Source organism: Sprattus sprattus (genome assembly GCF_963457725.1).
Source record: "Sprattus sprattus genome assembly, chromosome: 8".
NCBI lineage: Eukaryota > Metazoa > Chordata > Actinopteri > Clupeiformes > Clupeidae > Sprattus > Sprattus sprattus.
This window is the reverse complement of record NC_137927.1, coordinates 5,354,483-5,378,922: the sequence shown is the minus strand read 5'-3', so window position 1 is coordinate 5,378,922 and position 24,440 is coordinate 5,354,483. Positions and strand designations below refer to the sequence as shown.

At 42.9% G+C, this 24,440-nt stretch overlaps 2 protein-coding genes across 3 annotated transcripts in view; one reads left to right on the top strand and one right to left on the bottom strand.

Moving 5' to 3' along the window:
* The first annotated feature begins 2,289 nt into the window (after nucleotides 1-2,289).
* On the top strand, nucleotides 2,290-10,239 carry LOC308369540 (uncharacterized protein). 2 transcript variants are annotated; one of them, XM_080844022.1, is made up of 10 exons: nucleotides 2,290-2,586; nucleotides 2,708-2,793; nucleotides 3,068-3,110; nucleotides 3,352-3,497; nucleotides 3,718-3,853; nucleotides 5,031-5,270; nucleotides 5,515-5,817; nucleotides 6,181-6,332; nucleotides 6,781-6,930; nucleotides 9,480-10,239. In XM_080844022.1, the coding sequence occupies exons 2-10, from the start codon at nucleotides 2,770-2,772 to the stop codon at nucleotides 9,657-9,659; spliced, it is 1,374 nt and encodes a 457-aa protein (XP_080700148.1). In that variant the 5' UTR covers nucleotides 2,290-2,586; nucleotides 2,708-2,769; the 3' UTR covers nucleotides 9,660-10,239. The 2 variants fall into 2 exon arrangements, with proteins under 2 accessions (XP_080700148.1, XP_080700147.1); XM_080844021.1 differs by having other exon boundaries at nucleotides 2,290-2,793.
* Nucleotides 10,240-12,777: 2,538 nt separating this feature from the next.
* The window catches only part of rxfp1 (relaxin family peptide receptor 1), a gene marked incomplete at both ends in the record, with an annotated part of 108,985 nt that continues 97,322 nt past the window's right edge, over nucleotides 12,778-24,440 (bottom strand). The window contains 9 exons of the mRNA XM_080843048.1: nucleotides 12,778-13,049; nucleotides 15,524-15,742; nucleotides 16,016-16,426; nucleotides 20,532-20,761; nucleotides 21,064-21,135; nucleotides 21,817-21,888; nucleotides 22,062-22,133; nucleotides 22,453-22,524; nucleotides 23,105-23,176. Coding sequence (XP_080699174.1) covers nucleotides 12,778-13,049; nucleotides 15,524-15,742; nucleotides 16,016-16,426; nucleotides 20,532-20,761; nucleotides 21,064-21,135; nucleotides 21,817-21,888; nucleotides 22,062-22,133; nucleotides 22,453-22,524; nucleotides 23,105-23,176 — 1,492 coding nt within the window. The remainder of the gene's footprint in view (nucleotides 13,050-15,523; nucleotides 15,743-16,015; nucleotides 16,427-20,531; nucleotides 20,762-21,063; nucleotides 21,136-21,816; nucleotides 21,889-22,061; nucleotides 22,134-22,452; nucleotides 22,525-23,104; nucleotides 23,177-24,440) is intronic.

Genomic DNA, 24,440 nt, shown 5'->3' with positions numbered 1-24,440 from the left:
CAGTTTAGAATTAATTTTGGTTACAAGCACACCATGTCCCATTTATCTCTACAGTCCGTAACCCTAATTTGAAGCCTGCCCAACTAGATCTGGCATTACACATACAAAATGCATCAAGAGAAGAGTTACAATTTGATATTTCAGAAGAAACCTGGCTGTCCGAAAACTGAGAGAAAGTCCTCAATCTGTTTAAGACATGAGTTACTTCTCTTTAAATTCCTACACCATTTGTATCTTTATACAATATTTATCCATATTTGTGTCCCATAGGTCCTCTGTATTTAACACTCACTCTGTGTGGTCAAATAATTACACCAAACCCCATGAAAGAAATAACCCTCTCAAACAGTCAGTTGCATGCCTTATCCGTTGCATCTCTCAATTGAAAGGACACACTGGCATGGCCACTGGGTTAAAGATATCATGATGCACAGACCTTAAACTAGAGGAACTCATGTCCTGCATTATAGGCTCCAGATCTCCAGGGCGATGACTCTTCACTGATCAGTACCTGGAGGAGCTGGCCTTCCACACTTTCCTGCAGGGACTCACAGCTTTGGCAGCATGTTTGGCTTGCCATGCCCCAGTCCCTCAGCGAGGCTCTCCACAAAGTCGAATAGGCCTAAGTGGTGCTCTTTATGTGGCCTGCCCAGCACAAGGATCACAGCAATAGCCTCTGTTGTTAGCAGTGTGCCAACTGTTGTTACCAGTGCGGCAAGTCTGGTCACATGGCCTGCAATTGCCCAGCACCAGTGCCGAAAGCCAGAGCTCCCCTCCAAGGCTAAAACATGCTGGTTGGCCACCCGGGTCACTCTAAAGGTCTGTATCTGAACAGCCAGCCAACACCCAGCTGATGACCAGGCTGGCATGAGAGGGAGGAAGCCACTGCGTGTCCAGTCTGGAGACCAGGAGCTAGTCCTCAAGTTCTGGCCCACCAACATCTGGGACCCATGCAACATCAGCCCGGACCTGCTGACCCGCTGGGGAGCCCATGTTAATGTTATCATTTTGTCTGTGTGTTATGTCTCTTGTGTAGTGTGATGTATCTGACCACCGTCATTTTGATCGTCACTGGGGTGTTCCTGGATGTGTAAATGTATGTGTATGATGGGAAAAGAACCTCCTGGAGCTACAGGCCCGTTGTCGTCTTGAATCCTAAGATCTCTGCAATGATCGACATTGTTACGCAAGGATAAAATAAAAGTTCTGGTATGAGCCATTCAAACGTATCGTGTTTTCCGTTCCGTTCAGGTGACTGGTCTTAACCAATCATTACTTCCTGGAATGGAAACGGATCGTCTGGCTTTCCACCCATCATCTACTGTCAGTCATTATTGACAGGGAAGTGCACAATAATTTTGAAGGGCCATTGCTCTGCCCTGAAAAAAGGGCACCCCCCCTCAAAAAATAAATAAATCACATGGACTGTATGGAGAACTGAGAAAAACAAGGTCATTATTAATAGTAAGAAATAAAACACTCAAATACAGCATGGCATCATTCATTCCAGACAGGGGTCATCATCATACCAGTGGGCTTGAAAAGAGCACCCTTCTGCATCTTTTGGGAACTTCACAATAGGACGGCAAGTGAAAATGTGAAATGTGAATGTGAAAATTTGATAAAGGCCTGATTGTACTTAAATTTGTATTCATGGATTATGCCTCACTCCCCATCTCAATATCCTCCCTGGTTGGCATCCTGTCCTGACTTTCTGTGTCTTCTCTCTCTTTGTCTTTGTCTGCAGTTGATGTACTTGGCTCATCATTGGTCCAAGTATATATTATTGTTATTACCATTATCATTCATTACTAATATATTATAAGGCCCACTAGAAGCAGTGGTATGTTATTTTTGTTCTGCTCAGGCAAACTCTTTGAAAAGGATCTCTAAAATAGCCTATGCTTTTAGGATTACAATTATTTAGCATGTGGCTCTTTATCCCTTTACTTTCTTGCATGGTCCTTTCATCTGCTTTTTGGACTACCTGTCCTATGTGTCTGCTGTTCCACCTTTCACTATGGCAAACTGAGCCTGGGTTTATGAAGATTTTAATTCATTTCATATATCTTGATGATGATTGTTCGGCTGTTAATCATTTCTACAACTTAAAACTCACCTTTTCTTACTACGTCAAAGCAGTTGCGCATCGATTAAGTCACACAAGACAACCGTAACCGCCTGGAGGCAAAAATGCAGGCTCTCAGGTGGCGGTCGCGTCCAAGAGCGCAGCAACAGTAAACAGCCGCTATACTATTTTAAAACATTCCCTTGAAGGGGCAGCTGGAGTCGAGGAGGGCAGACGTCCTCACTGTCCTGCTGAGTCTCTCTCTTCACTAGGTCAATTCATTACTTTTACCCCTGTCTAGGAGCATGTTATCACCCGTGACTGATTACGTCTTGGTTGGGTTGTTTGTCAGTAGGATTACGCAACACCTATTGGTCTGATTTCCTCTGTGCAAAAGTGTATGGCACATGGGACAACGAAGAACCCATTATGGAGCAGATCTGACTCACGAAGCGCCAGCACACATTTGATTTCGCTTACGCTAATGTTGCGAGATACGGCATTTACCCTTGGCGGAGGTATGTGCTTTACTGAGACATTATTAGTCACTATAATATTTACAATCGTGCCAAGAATTGCAAGACACCCACCTCCCACTAAATGCAGTACCTAATTTCGGCCTCTGGGGCCGACATGTAGCCTACACATGTCCTCCCGAGCTGACGGAACCGCCCCCGAAGTGGAAATGCTAGAAAAGTGTTATGGGACTACACAAACTATTGCAGGTAAGGCCATTTTTTCTTAACTTGTGGTAAACGTAATTGAGAGGCCTTACTCTCACATATAGTTACCTTATTAGTCTTATGTTAACATCAGAATTCACATTATGGCGTTGTTGTTTGACGTTTGATGACGTGATTTGCAAAGAATTTGCCACCCGTGTCTCAAAGCAAACTACTCAAAGCAAACTACTACTACTTATCATGGTTGCGTAATTTAAATTCATATTTAAATACATACGCAATATATCGCCAATTATGTTCTCTATGGTGTATTTAGGTCCTGTTGTGGTGGCTTGTGATCGGAGCTATTCACACTTCTGGTAAGTAGGCTATAGCTCGCCTCTCGTAGGCTGAATTGAGTTGAGCTTTTTATTAGTTCTATTTCTTATGTGCTTAGGCCTGTGTTATAATGTCGGTGCTACTTGTAGCAGTGGTATATATTCCACAAAACCTCGTACAATGCTTATATATAAATATCACTACACAGTTTCACCAAAATTCTATAATCTCTCACAGATCAAGTCAGTTGTAAGGTATTGTTTTTATTACTCTAATTTTCAGATGGTTTGAAGGTGTTTGAATTCTGCTCTGGGAAGAAGTTTTTCATCCCAGACCACATCATGTCACTTGCCCCTCTCACCTCCTACATATATTTCACACCCATCACTCCAGAGGCCAAAACACGGATGGTGATGAATATGACTCAGGTATGAAATATTGGGAAATGACTGTTGAGAAAAGAGCCCCACCCCACCATGGTGGTCAATTGGATATGTCCTTATGTCTCTCTCCTTTAATTCTCTCTCTCTCTCTGTCTCTGTATCTCTCTGTCATTCTCTCTCTCTCCCTCGCTCTCTCTTTCTATTAAGCCCACTCTAAGTAACCTAGCAAAGTGTTTGTGTGTTTGTGCATGCTAATCTTTTCCAGTCCCTGGACCCACACTATAAGTATAAGCATGAAACGGTCTTCATATCGGAGTTGACAGACAGAGACGAGGGGATTTTTTCATGGTCACGTCATAATTCCAAAAAATCTACTGACTTTCTAAAACTTATAATGAAAGGTGAGACTGATTTGATTTGCTCTGTTTGTTTGAAATATTTAATTGTTTTCACAATAAACATAAAATAATAAAGTAGAACTGATCTGATTAAATTGAAACTCCACTTATTGCTTATTGCTTATTCACAAAGTAAATTTGGGTCTAGTTAAAGCAGACTATTTGTTCCATGTATCGACGTTTAATCCAGTGTTAAATTATATCTGTATACCCCTCCATACATATATGGCAGTCAGTCTGGCACGAGAGTAGATTTCATTTTTCTATGAAGTGGAGGATGAGTCAGCCATATAATAGATCTGGGCATGGGGTCTTCAACTTGAAGCCTGCAGGTCCTCTGACAAAGATCTTACACAGGCTCTCTGGCGATCATTGTCACCTGCAGGGACACTGCCATCAAGATCAGTGAAGGTGTTGAACAGGGGGCTAGACCAACACCACACAGTACCTAAAAGGTTACGTTTGCCCACAGCACAAAAGTGACTAGAACACGCATTTGGGACCATGGCATGTGCTGGTGCACTGGCATTGTTATGGTGATTTTTTTTTTACAGAAATATTAATGCATTGGAAAAGATATTTCTTATTTTTATAATATTACACTATGGTAATAATATCAAATTATTGCTTTTTTTGGGTCACTTTGGTACATTTCTCAGGTCAGGTTCAACCTCCACATCATAACTGCAACTTCTCATTCTTTTGAACATTTTGCAAAGGCTTTTGCACATTCATGCGAAAGGCTATGTGCAACTCTAAAACATCTAGTAAATCATTACATGCAAATTAGTTATATCAGTTGTCATTATGTGTCAAACATATGTATGCTTCATTAGTTTCACATAGGAGTTTTGGAATGTTTGCTAATTTATCTGTAATTTAACATGTACGTAACATGTAATTGTTACATGTAATTGATGAGGAGTAATTCAATTTGTTGAAAGGTATGAGTGTAAAGCCTCATAGGCCACCAAGCCATAGTGGATGAGCCAGGCCAGCATGAGGGAAAGTACAAACCATGACAAAAGGACTTGCATTGCATTGCAATGACATATTTATTTACATAATTATTTACGTATGAGACATAAACTTATATATAAATATATCAAATCGACTGAAAAAAAACTGTTATTATTTATGAGCTCTATAACTTATTTCCGCTACGTTGTCGCTCTTTCAGACTGCACTCAGGAAATGGAGGTGTACTACGGAGACCAGTTGGAGATTCTCCCAATGAAACGTGCTGCGGTGCTGGAGTTCGCTCCCCTTCTTATGCCATCAGACACACAGATACTGTGGAGACTTGGCCAGACTAGCAGGCGGTGGTCTGCAGATGTCGCCACCTCAGACCAACAGGGCAACTACACCTTACGCAGTCGCAACGGGGTGGAGCTGCGGAAGATACGCGTCACTGTGATTGGTACGCAAACAGGGAAGACGAGTTGGAGGGATTATGTCAAGGGGCAAAGAATGGATAATAAGAAAGAGACAGATGTAGTGAGAGAGAGGGAGAGCCTTAAATAGTTTGGGTCATAAATATATCATGAATAAGAAAAAAGGGTATGATATTACTGTAGTTTAACAAGACTAGAATTAAGTTATTATATTTATTATCTTTACTTTAGGTTCTCTGTTCTTTCATGAACTTCTCCATCTCTCATCAGCTAAAACTATGGAAGTCAGTGTTGAAGGAGAGGGGAGTCTGATCATCCCCTTCCCCATCCCCACATCCAAGGCTGTCATCAGCTACACAGACCAGTCCGGCATGGAGCATGTGCTTTACCAGATGGGTATTGAGAGAGTTGATGTGCTCTATAGTCTGCATCTTGACGGTCGTGTCTCACTGCAGGACTACCCCTCGGGTTCTAGTGTCCGGATCAAAGACTTGAGACCAAGCGATGCAGGAACCTATGAGGTCCGAGACACACATGGCCATCTGGTCGTTATGGCCACCCTGGAGAGTCAAGGTGAGGTCTAGTCATTCATACGTGTACCAGTGCTTCTGCTGTGACTCCTTCTAGAGCTCAGTCAGGTGTCAAGCTCTCCCAGCCATTAAAGAGAGGGCCTCAGAGGAGGTGGCAGACATAGCATGGGCTCCTCTGAAGCAGGATTCAGACCCAGTCTCAGTTTTACCCTCAGCTCTAATGTTATAGAATGCTTGAAGTTGGGAACCAATGGCTACCTCATACGCAAGCCTCCTAATATTGAAAAACAGTACAGAGATTTAAGGGTTATCAAGTATGTCCTCTACTATGTTGAACAAAAGTCACAGTAAAGGCAATTCTTCTTATATTTCCATTATCTTCTCTTTGTTTTCCTTTCCTTTGCAGAAAGCCGTTTATCCTTTTTAAAATATTATATAGTGGCTGCTGTTTTTCTCTGCCTTGTCATGTGCGGCTGTGTATGCAAGTGCTGCTGTAGGAGGAGCAGCCAGTCATCTAAAGCAGCCGGCACCCCCAAGCAAAGCCCAGGCCTGTACCAGGTAGCTAACCGGCACGAAGGTAGAGCGCTTTCTATTGTGTCTTTTTCTCTATCCGTTCATGCCGGTGATCTGGGAAAGAGATGAAGCTGGCGCTCCTATAGGAACTGACTGGTGCATTTATGCATGCGCCCCGCAATTTGTCTTCCTTATGCATATGACGGTCACAGATGCACGCACCAGCGCATGATGTATAAGGGAGGACCATGTCAATTTTCAAAGAGAAAATCATTCTGAGGCGAAGTCTAAGGAGCTTCTGGTGTGTGAGGCCACATGGCTGTGTGTTATTACACATACATATCAGGGCTGCTTTATTCTAATTTATTCTATACCACTGTAGTCATATTTGGGATGATTATGAAAGGAAGCTGTCATGTCTTCAGAATGACTGAACAGAGGTTGTCACTAATATTAATTAATGTCATTAATACTGCCTCGTTTTCTGTTGCAGGTATCTGATGCAGAGGGTGGTTCCGAGGTGCCAAGGAGTTCCCTAATTGATGCCCCTGCACAGAATCCTCTTAGGCTGTCTTATGGTTTACCTTCTTTCTCTTTACCTTCTTTCGCTCTACCGTCTCTCTCTGTCTCAGGCATGTACGAGGTAGGTAATCAGCATGAAGGCACTCTCTATTCGCTTTCTATTGTCTTTTACGGAGATGTCTTTATCCGTTCATGCCAGTTATCTGGGAAAGAGATGAGGCTGGCACTCCGATAAGACCCGACTGGTGCATTGATGCATTTGCCCCGCACTTTGTCTTCCTTATGCATATGACGTCACATTCAAGATTAGAATCTTTTCTCATTGTCTCTCACTCTTTTTCACCTTCATTCTCCCTATGCAGTACATATATTAAAAACACTCACTGCATACTGGATATATGGCCAGATATATGACCTCACAAGACAATTTAGTAATTGGTGTGATTCAATTTGGAAAGATGGTTTTAATAGATGGCAGTATAGATACAGTTCCATTCATGTTCAATCCATTTCCGTATGTTTACTGATCTGTCAGGAAGTAAACCGAGCAGATTGCATGCACGTAATTAGTCCCGCTAGTATTCTGTACTGGATAAGATTGTCTTGGCTCTCACTTTTGCCCTCCCTGCCCACCAGATTCCTATAATTCCATCTGGCCTTGTGGCGTGACTGTAATGCTTGTTTGCCAAGGAGCCATAGCAGTCATTTCACTGTGATGTTTGTTATTTCTGGCTTTACAAATGTGTGTGTGTGTGTGTGTGTGTGTGTGTGTGTGTGTGTGATGTGTGTGTGAGATCTAACAAAAACATGTACTTCATATGAAGCGTCAGCCTTGCTTCCAGGCACGCCATGTGTTTGAGGGCTCTTCACACGCCTGTGTTGACTGTGCTAATCTCGTTGTTGGCGGAGGGATGAAGTGTGAAGGAGTGTGAAGGATGGATAGTTTACATACACAAGCTGGAGTGTACCTCGTGCTGAGATCTGAACGCAGCAGTCACCAGCTCAGGGGGCCGAGTGGCTCAGGGCTCTTTGTGCATGGAAACCATATCCTGGTCTCTAGTAATGCTAAAAGAATCAGGAAACATTTTGCAACCAGAACAACGTTTAAAGTCCTACATGAAAAATGCCCTCTCTAAAAAAGAGACATTGATGTTTAAAGACAGACTCTGAAAGGCTCTACTCACTGAGGTAGTTGAATATCAGTACAGTGAACCTGTGATGCCTTAGATCAACTGTGAAAGTACACAAACAGACAATGCATCCATCCAGCTTGAGACCATATAATCCCTGATCATATCAATGCTGCTTTTCAGACAAAGTGTCTGGACTGTGTCTCTGACATCTGTGTTTGGACTTTTATTCTGTAAATCATCTGAGTCATGTCCCTTGGTTGCCCAGTGAGTTTTGTTTACTTCCTGTTAGTCACATGCTTCCTTGTCTGCATTGTTTTCAGCGGTCCCTCATTTTGATGTGCGTTCGGGTCTGGCACTATAACGAGCGTGATCTGTCATGATCCGATTTATAGTGCTGGACCTAAACACTAAACAGTTTTAAATCCAAACAAGAAGTCTTTACTTACAAAGAAAACATTGAAACACAGTGAAAACATTGACACAAACAACAACTCATAACTGGTAAACAGGTGAGGGGCGTAGACAGAGACACAAGGAACAACAGAAGCACATGACTAATAGGAAGTATACAAATTCACATGGCAACCAAGGAAGTCAATAACACACAATACTAATAGAAAATAAAAGTCCAACACAAGGAACAGACAGTGAACAATATAACACTTTACAAGTTGTAAGAGGAGGAAAAATCTATTCACAGTTTTGATGTTGTAAATATAGATTTTGTATCAATCTGTACACCAAATTAATGATTAATCAATTACTATTTAAAGTGCGAATCCGTGTATGGCCAAATCTGGGTGTTATTACTCCTGAAGGAAATTGCCTGAGTGAAGTTGTTTATGGACTTTAGTTGAAACTGCGATGAATGCACAGTACATTTACATTTAGTCATTTAGCAGATGCATTTATCCAAAGCCATTTGCCACAAGTGAGGAACAACCATCACGCTTCAGTAAATGAGAAGATTTTGGAGTAAGCACTAAGTACCAATTCTCCTCAATATGGACAAAGTGCTCTTGTAAGAGATGAGTGTTCAAGAGATTCTTGAAGATAGAGCAGAACGCCTTTGCTTTGATAGCGTTTGGTAGCTTGTTCCACCATCAGGGAACCACAGAGGATATAAACAGTACGGCAATGACCTAGGACGTTCCATAGAGTATTGCAGTGGCTGAGAGGGAGTATTAGCCTGTATGATTTAGTATTAGCCTGTATGATTTAGAACAAGAAGATGGGTGAGTTGGTTCAGTTTGGAATGCAGTTTGCAATAAAGTTCCAATAAAGTTTGCACAGGATGCGGTTTAGATGACATAATCTAGTTGAAAAGTCCTGCTTAGAAGGAAGCGTTTTGCATTAACATACTTGTGTGAGCGGTTCTGCCTCAACTCAGCTGTACTTCTGGCAACAGGTGTTATGACAATGGCTCATAAGTCACTAACAGACTGAGGTGATAAATTGGAGAGGAGAAGGCAAACACATGACAACAAACCTGACCTTTGCCCCCACTGTTAAACTCCTGCCGTTCTTACTCTCTCAGGCTCCAGATGTGCAGGTGGAGGGCACTCCACTGTACCCGATCACCTCCAACCTCTCACCCTCATCGGATGCTGCACCCGCCTTCCAGCCCACGAGGGGGAACGGAGACTCGCTTGACTTCCTGAGCACGGACATGCTCCCCGCCACCGTCTACACCTCGGAGCAGCTCAGTTTCCTCTAGTGCAAGGTCCATGACTCACCCAGCGACTGCCTGCAGGGAATACTGATTCCTGCACTCTAGAACCTCCAACACTCCACCAGATAGCGTCAAGGACCATGCCCGACTACCAGCAGCTGCATTCTGGGTGCTAGTCACAGGGGCAAAATGTATGTTTGCATTTACTGCAGGGATGCATAAATATGCAATACAGAAACTCACATAAACACACACACATCCAGCTCTTAGGTTGTATGTTTGCAAATACGGCAGGTAGGCCTTTATATGTAATACTTAAACACAAATACACACACACACACACAAACTGACCCTTAGGGTGTATGTTTACATTTACGACAGGGATGCATTTATATTTAATACATAAACTCACACACACACAAACCAACCCTAGGGGAAATGCTGCATGTTCAGTGAACATTTTATTTCTTTTATTAGTACAACTGATTTTGTACAGTATTTTAAGGGCATTACTGTGTTAAGTTTGTTTTTACACATAACAGAGGTGAATTATATCACTCTATGTGATGGCACCACCTTTTAGTTGTCTTGTATTAACTTGAGTCTTGTGTACAACAGGCCTCGCTAGGCTGTGTTTTATTATTTGTGAAGAAATATAATACATTTCAAACTCTTTGTAGATCTTCTTTCTTGTGTGACATATACTGTATGTGAAAATAGTATGGCGGGGGCAGAGCAGCAGATCGAATCATCAACATCACAGGGAGGGTGGCAGTAACATTTCCCTCTGATCAGGGTTCTTGTTTTGCAAACACTGTACTGGAACATGTAAATGAATCATGATCAATAGGAAGCCATATGCATCATGATCAATACGAAGCTATATGAATCATGTACACCTAATAACGATCTACACGTGGGAATGTGGTGTGCATATTTGTATAGTATCCTCAGTCACTGTTGAGGGATTGTTTGGGTAAATGGAGTTCATGTATGATTCATTCGGTATTCATCCTAGAATTGATTTATCCTAGAATTTATACAGAATGAAGGGGAAAGTAGAAGTAAACAGGACTTGTCGTCTGGTGTGTGTTTTCCAGAGGAAGCTCTGTTGTTCGACCTTCTGAGACCTGCAGAATCACAGGTTGACCCTCCCGTTTTACGAATCTCAGTTATTTACACACCTGCTGCTTCGAGGAGAACACTCAGCCGGAACACTCTGAAGCAAGACTTTTATTCTATACAGGGTACCCACTGAATCAAAGAAAAAAACTCACTGCATGGTCCATGTCAGGTGCATGGATGAAATGCACTCACACTGCAAAAAAAAATACAATCTTGATCTTTGCAAGATATGTTTTCATATATCTGGTACATTCTTATTAGTCTCAGAAATAGGAATGTGTATTGTTCGGTTCTATTCAGACAAAAATAAATTGGAACCGAAGGACCGAGAAGATATCAGTTGAAAACAGTGTGTTGACAGAGTAATTCATCACTGGCATATAAAGTGTTTTTGTCCCCCTATGAACAAACCCTCAAGCCTGATCTTCACATAATACTTCACAAATAAGGAGAACTTCAAAAACAACAATCATTATTCTCCAGCAAAGACAACAAAGACTGTGCTGCTAAATCTACAACTTATAACGATTTTTAAAAAGACAGCCTATATTTTCGGTTCAATATATTTTTGCAGAAGTGCAAGAGGACTGTGGATTGGCAAACAGCACATTTGGTTGTGGATACGCCTGTAAAAGAGAGACACATTTGAGAGTTTCACAGACAGAGACAGATACACCTCATGAGATCTTCTAACGACAGCACTAATGGCTTTATCAATAATCATGAAATGGCACAGATAATAGAACTGTCATCAAAGGATAGGTTAGAGAACATTAAAAGTGTCCTTCTCTGTGTGTGTGTGTGTGTGTGCGTGTGAGAGAAAGAGAGTGTGAGAAGGTGCCAATATCCAGATATCCCCACTATGACTGGTTTGTCCTTATCCCAAACTTCTCTCTCTCTCTCTCTCTCTCTCTGTGTTTGTGTTCTATGACTGAAACCACTGTGTGCTTTTATCCCAAACTGCTTTCAAGTTGGAGTCACTGTGAGTCACCACACAGTGTGGATACCAAATCCCCACAGCTAGCTCAAGCCTACCATGAGCAACCGCACACTCACCCTCTTGCACACACACAGCATCACATCCCCTAAATGCCACCACCCCACCCCACCCCACCCCACACACAAAGACAGATACAGACTCAGTAACCCATAACACACACACACACACACACACACACACACACACACACACACACACACACACACACACACACACACAAGCATAGATAAGCTCTATCACAGTGTATTGGTTTCCAGGTATCAGCTGTCTGTAGACCAGTTGTGGCACAGACCCATTTGATGTTTGCCACTTCAAAAATCAAATAAACAACCAAGGTTTCTTTGATCCATCAATAAACATAAAAGAAGGCATCAGTAAATTAATGGATGTGGAGAGACACAAAGGGTGCCTTTCCTCCAGCACATTTCATTGGCACAAACGCACTGAATAACCTACTGAGTAACGCACTGAACTTTGACTAACGCCACAGAGAATCTCAGTGACAGATGGCAGCATGATGGCCACTGGGATGTGGAATGGCTTGATTGATCTCCAGTCTTGAGGCAGCTTCTAAGTGGCACTGGTCGTTCCATTTCACAGTGCCGTGTGTCTCATCACTGATGTTTCAAAACACCCAATTAAGCTTTTCAAGCTTACATAACTCCCAGTCGTCCCCTCAAGGAAGAAAATAAATACAGTAAATCGGTGGTGCTGGGTCCCTTTAGGTTGATGCCTGAGTGGGTAATACTCGTCAATCAAATACTGATCCGCATCAATCATCAAAATCATTCACCCCACTCGTGTAGAGATGCTTTGATACCCTGTCTCCGAACGTGAGCGTGGAATGTGAACGTCAACAAACAAACAACATATGCCTAATGAACTCAGACAGTGTAAACAGCAAAGGACTGCCAGACGCTCGGTGGTCCTTGAGGTGAGATAAGTAGCGAGTTGTATGGCGGTAGGGTTGAGGGGCAATGGCATTAAACGTCTTATTGGCCATTGGGGGGTTTGGGGGGTGCACTTGTATCTCATGTCTCATTGGCCCTCAGAGGGGTGTGGCAGGAAGTCTGGGGAGGTGAGTGCGAGTGTGGTGGCGTGGCTGCCCTCCTGCAGGGGCACAATCTCCAGCCAGGTAAAGTGGCGTAGGTGCGCGGGGCGGCTGCCCAGCAGGGGACGTCGCTGCCTGTAGTTGGCCCACACCTGCACCAGTGTCTCCTTAAAGGGCCGCGTGGTCAACGTGTACAGGATGGGGTTCAGGGCACTGTTGATGGGCAGGATGAAGATCACCACCCACGAACTGATGGATCCTGAGGGAGAGAGGAAGAGAGAACAGAAGAGGAGAAGAGAGGAGAGGAGGGGAGGGGAGAGGGGAGAGGGGAGGAGAGAAATCGTGAGAAGGGAAAGGAGAGGAGAGAAAAGAGAAAAAGGGGGAAGGAAGAGGAGAGGAGAGAAAATGGGAAAAGTAGAGGGCAAAAAAAGGAGAGGAAAAGAGGAGAGCAAAGACAAGTGGGAAAAGAGAAAAAGGATGTAAATAAATGTAGCTGTCATAGCGAATCCTTTGTCATTTCAGCAACCAGTACCAGTTATTAATGTGTGAAGGGGTTGAACAAATCTTATTATGGCCAAAGCTGTGCTCAACTGATTACAGCACTCTAAAGTACTGTACACCACATTGACGCAATGCCTCCATGCTAGACTGTGCAAATCATATGACCCTGATGTAAATTATTATTAACAACACACAGGAGAACGTAAGGGAGGGAGAGAGAGAGAGAGAGAAGGAGGGGAGAGAGAAAGAGAAGAATAGTAGTTATTGAGAGTAAGCTGTTCTCCTGTCACTGAGGATCTAACAGAAATTGATGGATCATCAAGTTTGTCAGAGTGGGAAATGTATTCCAATGTCCCAGCCTCCATGCTTTCACACGAGCTCATACTCGGTCATTATTGGCAGAACATTTCAAAGGACTCTTATGTGAATGAGTTTAAAATTCAAACTTCACTTCTTCACTTTTCACACGCTTATACTGTGAAAGTAATTTCAGTTCTAACACACTGACTTGTATGGATCTTTTTTACCATTGGTTTATATTCTACAGAGATCATAAAGTTTCTCAGTGTATAAACAGGCTTCTACTAAACCCCCCTGTAATGGAAAGATTCTTTTGTAATATCCTCCAGTCTCCTGATATGAGTGTCATACAGCAGTGTGTTGTGCATTACGGTGAGCTTGGGGATCAGGCTCTTCCCAGGTGTTCAAAGCATAATAATGCAGATATCAGACCTTGTCTAGCTCTTTTATTGTTGTACATTGTGACGTAGGCGCCTGAGATATGGCTGCCGTTGCCGTTGCTCCTCCTCAATGTTAAACTTTTTTTTTCATCTTAATATGTTATTTTCACATGTATTAACAACGTGTCAAGCGCGAATCACGTACGACAGAGGGGCTTTGCTGAATATCGGGCTGAGTCTTCGAGTTACAGACGCATCTTGGGACTTTCACTCCGTTGGTTACCAGAGTTGTTTTCCTGGCTGTTTACCCTGGATACCCGTGGAAAGACGCCGGCGGAGGAAAAGGGGAAAACGAGCCGGGACCCTGGTGAAATTGGGGAAACGACAGCACCGTCCTCCGCTTCCTAACTGTCATCCTACCCGATGGTCTCTCCATTCATCGGCGGGACTCAACGGTTGATTCGGGCAAGAATAAAGGAGGTGGTGTGTGTATCCTGATCGACAACCAGTGGTGTGTGGATGCGAAGAAAACATCGTCAGGCTGCTCACCTGACCTCGAACATCTGATGGTCAAGTGCAGACCGTTCTCTGCAGTCGCTGTTGGCCTTCCACCTGACACCTTCCGTCACATCCCACGCCTTCGCCTGTTTCGTGTTTGTCATGTCCTGAGACTCCTCGCTATCCCTAGCGCCAACGCAAGTGGCAGCTTTTTCATAGCGCTGGTGTTTTGTATTCATGTATTGTTTGTGAGTTGTATGCTTATGTGCTGAGGTGTTTTTTTTTTTTGTGTTTGTCATGTCCTGGTGAGACTCCTGGCTATCCCTAGCGCCAACGCAAGTGGCAGCTTTTTCATGTAGCTCTGGTGTTTTCTATTCATGTATGTATTGTTGTATGTGCTTATGTGCTTAGGTGTGTGTTTTTTTTTTTTTTTGTACTGTTCCCACATTGCAGCCTATTCCTCTAGGAGCATAGTCTGGGTGTTGTCTTTCTCTATTTATTACAGTATGCTGCTTCTTAGTGCTAATCATAATGTGTCTTACCTGCAATTTATTGATATTGATGTTTTATTTATTTATTTATTTTCTTTCAATTTTCATTGTGTTTTTTATTTTTATTTAAGTTTCTTTGACTGTGTTTCAATTTAAATTCTATGTTTATTTCTGTAAAGCACATTGAATTGCATTTAATGTACGATACGCCAACCTGAAATTTTCTCTGGTGTATGGGTGCATACAGTAAACATAAAAACATACACACAATAAGTACTACACATAACATAAAACATAGAAACACACTAAGTACTACACAAAACATAAGTACTACAGATAGAACACAGTATGGAAACATATATAGATATATATAAAAAAGAGTGCATATAAAAAAGTTAAGTGAAAGGTAAAATGCAAAGATTGCAGGGCAGGAGTGCAAAAGTGAGTGTGCAATGTGCAGTGTGCAATGTAAAGAAGTGAAATGTGTGGGGGCGGGACAAGAGTCCAAGACAGGTGGGGATCCCGGGCCTTGTTAATAAGGCTTTAAAGGTTAAAGGTTTTACCTGGAATCTCAACCTGCATGAGCGATAAGATCTTGAGGATGAAGATGGGAATCCAACAGAGGGAGTCTGTGATGACGATGGAGAAGAAGCGCTTGGCGATAGTCAGCTCCTTCTTGATGTGGTTGCTGTACTTGGTGGTCTGAGTGCCTGTTCTCTGTATGTTGTAGAACATGCTGCCGTATGAGAGCACAATGATGAGGAAGGCTGCCAGATTCAGGCCTATGCAAAGGGGAAATAAACACACACATTTAACACAAATTCAGATGCAAGTTTGGATATGCATCCGTCTCAATCAGTGCAATTTATGGCCCGACATCAAAAACACAACTTTTCTCTTCTGTTCAACTGCTATTTGATCATACCAATGGAATAATAACAACGGCTGGCTTTGAGTAAGAAAAGTCAATACCCAACCATAACATTAAATGATATTTGTCGATCTGAATTAAATTAAAGACAATCCTCTGGCAGAGAGCCCCCCCCTCACCGTACCCAGAAAGATGACGATGGAGTAGATCTGCGCGCCCTCCGTCTCCCTCTGCTCCGAGTGCAGGGGGAAACACACGCCGTTGGTGCCATAGAAGTTCTGGAAGGCTCCTTTGCAGACGAGCGGCAGGAATGCGATGATGAAGCCGAGGACCCAGATGGCCACGAGGATGGTGACGGTGCGGCGACGTCCCGGCGTCAGGTAGCGGAAGGGGTAGACAATGGAGATGTACTTCTCCAGCGTCAGGTAGGTCAGCAGCAGCACGCTCACCTCTGTGGACAGCATGGCCAGGGATCCCACCACCTGGCAGGCCGAGCTGTCCATCCACGCCTGCGCGTGCCGGTTGTACTCGCCACGGAACTTCAGGTCGTACGCGCCAATCATGAACAGGTATACGCCCATGAGCCCGTCAGCGCCTACAGGAGGAGGATTCAGTCACTGTGTGGGTAATATACCATAACTCAGACAAAGGTTAGACATAACACAGGCTGGTGTACAGGTCTGGAGGTTTGTGTCATTTACCACATTAACTCACACACAGCTGCGTAACAATGTCTTGACGAGTGCAAACCATGTCAATGGGCCCCCATTACGGTCGTAACGTCAGGTGGAACAATTGATATTGCAGTCTAGTGAGACGCATGTACAATACACATTAAGGGTTGCTACAATATGTTGTCATGAAAACACCAATGAACACAGTATTTCATCGATCAGACTGATTTTGGAGAAACAGTGTATAATGAGCAGATAAGACAACATATGGGAAAACATTAATACAACTTCTTCAGGGGGTTATCAAACATTATAGTGAATTACGAATATTTACATGGATTTTTGGGAACAGCCGCTCGACAGCGCCTCGTCTGCTGCAACCAATCACAAAACAAACTTCTTCCAACAATATCACGTAGACCAATGCGCAAAGTAACTTTTTCTTTTAACGACATTGACGCGAAAAAATACATTTCAAGTAGCATTAGGTGTATTATAAAACGTAACATGCATGACGTTTAGAATGGTATTCTACGGTAAGAAACAATAGCAGAGCCGTGCACACTTCACCAATGCTGATGTAACCAAGTGGTTATCCACAATCTGAGCTTTTGCTATCTGTTGCACTCATGACTGCTGAGAGATCGCTGCTTGAAAAGCAGGACGTGAACTATGGGAGTTGACAGTATATCAGACAGTATACCAGACAGTAAACGCTATGTGATTAGCTTACCCTGGTGGGCCTCATTGCCGTTGGGCTGGGGGTCAGTGTTCTCCTGAACACTCTTCACCACAAATCCAAATGAAGATAATTTTGGCAGTTTTGCCACCCTTTAATCCTGCTCGTTGCGTTCATTTCGCTTCCTGCAGCCACTTTTGTGCTTGAAGGGCATGGGGTAGCCTACTTATCGCTTACTCAACACGCAATGCAGCACAACACAGGGTGGGAAACAAACGCAACATGTTTGGGTAGGCAATAGAATCTTTGACAACAAGATTACCCACACACCCTTGCTATTTTTCGATGGCAATATTACTTAATAAAAACGAGCCTCGTTTCATTCAGCAAAAGGAAAATGAGGCTAAATTAATTATTTGCTGTTGTCAAGACTGACTATTGTTAAAATGGTTTTTGGGCAAGTGATAGCTCATTATTATGAATAACTGTCACCGTAATTGAGAAATGTTTGTGAATTGATGGGACTGGATCATACACGATATCGAATGCGTCGAACATGGCGAGGGGCCCGGTCAGTTCATCAATGACTCGCTTCTGCTTTGAGATTGAGGACGGGCCCCCTTTCGCCACGGGCCCTAGTGCAGCTGCACTCCCTGCACTCCCTATAGTTACGCCACTGCTCACACACAGGTTAGACATGACACAGGCTGGTGTACAGGTCTGACGGTGTGTGTAATGTACCATAACCCACACACAGGTTAGACATGACACAGGCTGGTGTACAGGTCTGACGGTGTGTGTAATGTACCATAACCCACACACAGGTTAGACATGACACAGGCTGGTGTACAGGTCTGACGGTGTGTGTAATGTACCATAACTCACACACAGGTTAGACATGATACAGGCTGGTGTACAGGTCTGACGGTGTGTGTAATGTACCATAACCCACACACAGGTTAGACATGACACAGGCTGGTGTACAGGTCTGACGGTGTGTGTAATGTACCATAACCCACACACAGGTTAGACATGGCACAGGCTGGTGTACAGGTCTGACGGTGTGTGTAATGTACCATAACCCACACACAGGTTAGACATGACACAGGCTTGTGTGCAGGTCTGAAGGTGTGCGTAATATACCATAACTCACACACAGGTTAAACATGGCACAGGCTGGTGTACAGGTCTGGAGGTGTGTGTCATTTACCATAACTCACACACAGGTTAGACATGACACAGGCTGGTGTACAGGTCTGAAGGTGTGTATCATTTACCATAACTCACACACAGGTTAGACATGACACATGCTGGTGTACAGGTCTGAAGGTGTGTGTAATGTACCATAACTCACACACAGGTTAGACATGACACAGGCTGGTGAAAAGAAAATTAAATATGAAAGCCTCTGACACAGGCAAGGAGAAGGTGCAACGACGAGATAGTTCAGCCTTATTTGGCATTATCCCGCCGCGGAGCTGCATTCAAACAGCGTTTTTTTCTGCCGCTGCGGAGACAACAAGATGATAACTATATTTTGTGTTGTGTGACGTTGGATAATGACAGCTCTTAATTACGAAATTATGTCTACTAGGATGCATGTATTAATTCCAGTGGGCTAGCCTACTGTTGGTAGGCCTACTGAATTACTGCAGTCAGTAAGCGCATTGTTGTGTTTTGTGATATATTAACCAATTGGCCTGTCTGAGTGTGTGATGGGAATATGAGGCTGTGAGCGAACTATAGTTTGTAACATAACCTAGTCACGCATGGAGCAGGGTTCCAGATGCTTTGCCTTGCGCATTGTCATATCTATAACCAGCCTACCGATACGTAAAAAAAGAAGAGCCCACCCGCGAAATTCATGTGCCGCTAACAATTGTCTGGCGTCAGGTCTGTGTAGGCATGTTCCGGGGATTCTATTTAGTTAGATGGTCTGCGAGTTTTTTTTTTATTGGCTAAGTGGTCCTTGGTCTGAAAAAGTCTGAGAAACACTGGTCTATAGGTCTATAGATGACGGTCTGGTCTACTGTTCTAGAGGTTACCCAGACAAGCTGAGAGCGCTGGGTGACAATTGAGCCAATTGAGCAGGCCGTGGTGGAATATTCAAAGATAATTACATCCTATGTCCTTTTCTGACCACTTTTCCTTGACCTGGAAAAATGTCATGAGGTCAAGGAAAGATGTTAAGAAGAATAAATAAGAATTCATAAGGGCTTTAGAAAAGACATCCATGGTGCTAAGAGAATCCGACTCCACCTACAGGGGAAAACGTAATTATGTGACCGCGGATGTTATTGACTAGTCTTTTTAATCAGTTTCCTTTCATAAAGGATGATCCAGTGTTCCCTATGATAAAGGAGATAAGAAAGGAAAGAGAATTTGACCAGCTGTCATCATGGTTGCCACTCAGATACAGTACTTCTGGTTCATTTCACTCAATCAGGAACCTTCCTAGGACAAAAAGACTATACGACAGCAGCTTAGAGTCTGACTGGGGTCTAAATGGCCTACACACACAGACAGTGCTTCAATCAGAACTGATCTTGTCTTGTGTTTACTGTGAGCTGACATTATCGGGGAACCAGCTGCTGTAGCAGAGGTTTGAGTGACAGATGTCAAGAGCCTGTGTTGGTATAGCAACCAGGCCATCCATCATACAAACACTAACTCCATCAGTGACATCAGAGGTGGTGTCTGCAGGCCTTGATATTTCTCTGTGAGATTAAAGCAAGCTGACAGCTCAGCAACATGCAAGATTAGTGCAGATTGGACTCATCTGAGGCTAAATAAATTAGTGATAAATTCAATTTGACGTCTCGCTTTGGCACCACATTGTAACATCAAAGATGAATACGTTAGCGCTTCCTTGAACCCAAATGCAAATGGGGGAATGGTCTATACTACATACGTTTTAAAAACAGCATCAAACGCGCTTTCCTGACTTTACATACATCATGCAGGGGACCTCCACAACATTGCGTCTTTGAAGTCCAAAGATCCATACTATATCAAAGCTATACGAAATGGCAACTTTCCTAGCTTCAGATATGGCCCCGTTCCCAGAGGAGTCGACCGTGCACAGAGGAGAGAAGGGGATTCCTTTTGGGAATCCACCGGGCCAACAGGAAACATGATAGGAGTTTGAGGAAACCACATGCCCATGACAGAGGAGAAACTATAGGTACATGATATTTATACAGTATATTTGTATTTATTACTACCTGCCAAAGGACTGCAGATGGTATGGATCTGGCAGCACAATCTGGTGCAGATCCTTGCACATGACTCAAATTAATATGAGATTACTGTACAAACCAGTAAAAGTAAACATCTCTGGAGCTTACAGCAGAGTGAGATGATGCACATGGCGTGGAGCTTGTTCTCGGAGCGGATGTAGGAGCGCATGCAGATGACGAAGATGTTGCCAAAGCAGGTGGTTGCCGAGACGACCCAGACGAATACGCGGAGCACGATGTTGGCCAGCATATCCTCGAGAGAGGAGATGCCGTCGGTGTTGGGTTTACAGCTGCGCACATGTGGAGCGTAGCCGCAATACTGGAACTTTTTAAAGTATCTGAGGAGTAGAGGAAAGAACCAAAACAGGTTCTAAGACCAACAGAAAACAGGTTCTGAGAACAACAGAGAACAGGTTCTAAGAACAGTCGAGAGCTGAGTCTCCACAGAAGTATGAACACGGGAGTGTTTACCTGTCCTTCACCTGACCATATTCCATCCAAATGAATTTAAATATGATACCAGAAGCAGACCATAAAAAGTAGCCCATAAAAAAGTGGCAAAATGTTGGCATGGTGTTGCTTTAAACCTGTCTAGCTCAGCCAGGGACGTAGTAACGGCACTTAGACACATAAGACTTACATGTGTGTGAGATTTCTGAGGGGCTCAAACATGCGACTCTGGATGTTCCCAATCTCGATTCCCTCGATGACCCTGTAGAAAGAACACTGCATAAGTCCCAGAGCTGCACACGCTATGAAAGAAAAAGAGCCATTTGCACAGCAGCCACTCTCTGTCTAATGACTAATTCTCATTACTTTGCCTCCTTTCAGAGCGCAGTCATGTGCTTCCAGACACACTCTTGTCAGGGAAGTGCTTTGATGTGTGCCCTAAAATGAGATGTCCCTACAGGAGCATGCTTAGGCAGAATCAGAAGAGCCCGTTCAGGATGCCTTATTTTCAAAAACAACCTCTCCGTCTAAGCTGTTTCATGTAGGCTGGGAGATTATGTTCAGCAATGATACAGGAGCCCATTCAAGAAGGTACTATTTCAACCATCAACATCTCTCCCTCTGTCTCTCTCTCTGTCTCTCTCTCTCTCTCTCTCTCTCTGTCTCTCTTTATGATGAGGTTTCTCTGTGCTTCTCTGACAGCTAAATGGTGAGGATGAACAGAATCCCCTTGTCATTCTAACTGAATGTAGGTGATTATGAGAGGCCTTTGCTTTTTTTGTTACTTTTATCAGCATATGGATCCTCAAGCAAATTGTGTAAAATCTTTATCTAATCATCAAATGTTATTCAGTAGAAAGGACGGATGGATCTACTTTTTAAATGTGTGTCAGCTTTTGTGGAGCCCAAATCTGCAATTTGTAGAGGTGAGCAGATCACTCACAGTGATTTCAGTTTATGCAGGTTGTCGAAATGATCCACTTCCAGGTCAAGAATGGGGTTGTAGGATATATTCCTGCAGAGAGAAAGAGAGAGAAAGGCATTAATATGTCATTCACAACCATCACATTTCTGGAAATATTCTGTATTCAATTAAAAGATGAAAGGCTCCTGGGACTGTGTATGAATAGCAAACTAATGAGGCAAAGAGGTCAACCTCCAGATGAAAGGGAAATTGTGTACACTTACAGTTGAAGCAAATCTACCAGCTGAACAAATAAGTGAGAGGGGAACGCAGTGATGCTGTTACTGGAAAGATCCCTGCCAAAAAACACAGACCCTTTACTGACAGGAACACATGAAGTAATTTATATTGCAGCCCAACCAGATCACACTCAAGACACATTTCCATTCTGCAATAGTACATTTGTTATGCTCAGATCTGCCTCCCAGAATGGCATATTTGTTTTGCTGGAAGTGCTTATTACAGTTAAATTAAGCTTTTAATTGTAATAGGGATGTATCATTAGTGACGGCTAATAAAATTAGGTCGAAGTAAATGGCAATTTGTTTTTCTGTTGAGGAATGTTAAAAGGGTTTCAGTGAAAGGGGGTGAGATTTCAGAAAGAGTCAAACTCACAGCTCGCCAAGTTTGTGAAGAGGAGAAAAAGCCTGATCATGAAGATGACTAATTCTGTTCCGCTGTAACACACTGCAAGAAACACATGAAAACACAGACGCAAACACACACACAAACACACACATTATCCTGAGATGAAAAGCCATGCTTCACCCAAATATTTATCTTATTTGATTTTAGACATTTGGCATATTTTACTTTTTAGAAGAAATTCTGTATGGGGACATAAACACATTTAACACCGCCGCTATGCTTTCAACATAAAAACACTATCTTGTTGGTCAAAGATTTATTTCTGGATGGGTGAGTGGTATTGAAAGTATGCATTGTATTCCTCCCCCTATTAGATTGCATCCTTGAACACTGCCCAATAACTGCCAAAAACCCCATTTTGAATTATGCCGGTGGTTCATTGCTATTCATCATTGGGGTGCGACAAAAAATGGAATTAAATTAAACTGAAGTGACACAAAAATATAAATGCAGATTAGAAAAAAACAACACCAAAACACAAGTCAACTTGCAGAAGGAATTCTCACAAAAACAGGCCACTGGTCTCTCTCTCCTTAGGCTAAAACAAACACTCTCCAATTTGCAGTATGTCCTAAATCCAACTCTGATATTTCGGGGGGGGGGGGGGGGGGCGACTCACAGCACAGTTAGCATACTGCAGGAACGGAAGGTCACATTTCCCACCCGCTCAATCTGATTGCCCTCCAGGTCCCTGCAAGAACAAAATGAGAGAAAGAGAGAGTGAACTAGAGGCAGAGCGGTAAAGAAACTGTAAATAGCCCCATAGAAGGACTATTATTTTGTGTTGATTGACTGTTTTAGATTTGCCTTATTGATCTTTAATATGTGCCTTAATGATAATGTAGTGTTTGAAGAATTAATCGATATTTTATGCCATTCTCTCTTAGATAATTAGGACTTTTATTATGACAAGGTCAAAAGGGTATCGCAGATTTGTATATAGGTTGAATGTTAACTTCTCAGTGGGCTGGAGAATTAGTTACGGACGGATGCTATTCAGAGATTGTAAAGTTTAATGATTTAATGGACCCGTATGAGGCTAAAGCTCTTACGGTGGTGACAGTTGTGAAAGTTTATAGAATGTTTGATGGAGAAAAGGAGAAAATAAAACAACTATTTCATCAGCGGTAAGTTTAATGCCACTTCATATACGGGGATCCGTTACAGTAAGAGCTTCACCTCTCCAGCTAACCTGCTGCATTGACGGCTACATCGGACGAAAGTGACAACTTACACGGAAGGCAAGGGACACTTTTACGGACGATAAGGATAAGAGCAGCGGTGAATTGAAGACGGTGTGATGGTAAAGGTAGCAAGAAGACGGACAAAGGCTAACGAAAATGGAGGGATTCAGTGCTACTTTGTGCGGCAAGGATAAAGAGCAGCAGATTGAAATCCTTCATCATATGCTGATGACACCCAATTATATATGTCTATTTCGTCTGATGATCCCAGTCCTTTGGGGGATCTCACTCACTGCATCTCTGCCATAGAGACCTGGATGGCCCAAAACGTTTTAATGTTAAACAATGCAAAAACAGAGGTTTTGTTGGTTGGCCCAAAAACACTCAGAAATAAATCTTATCCAACTCTTAATTCTGTCTTTTCAACACCTTCGGAGGAGGTCAAAAACTTAGGAGTGACCCTCGATGCTGATCTTAATTTTAAAAAGCACATATCCAACATTTTTAAGGCATCTTTTTACCATCTCAGAAACATTTCTAAAGTACGCAACACTCTCTCACAACATGATTGTGAAAAATTAATGCATGCTCTTGTTTCCAGTCGCTTAGACTACTGTAATGCACTTTATGCTGGTTTAACTCAGCAAATGTTAAACAAACTACAACTCATCCAGAACGCAGCTGCTAGAATACTCACTAGAACTCCCAAATATAACCACATCACCCCTATTCTTAAATCTCTTCACTGGCTCCCAGTTAAACAAAGAATTG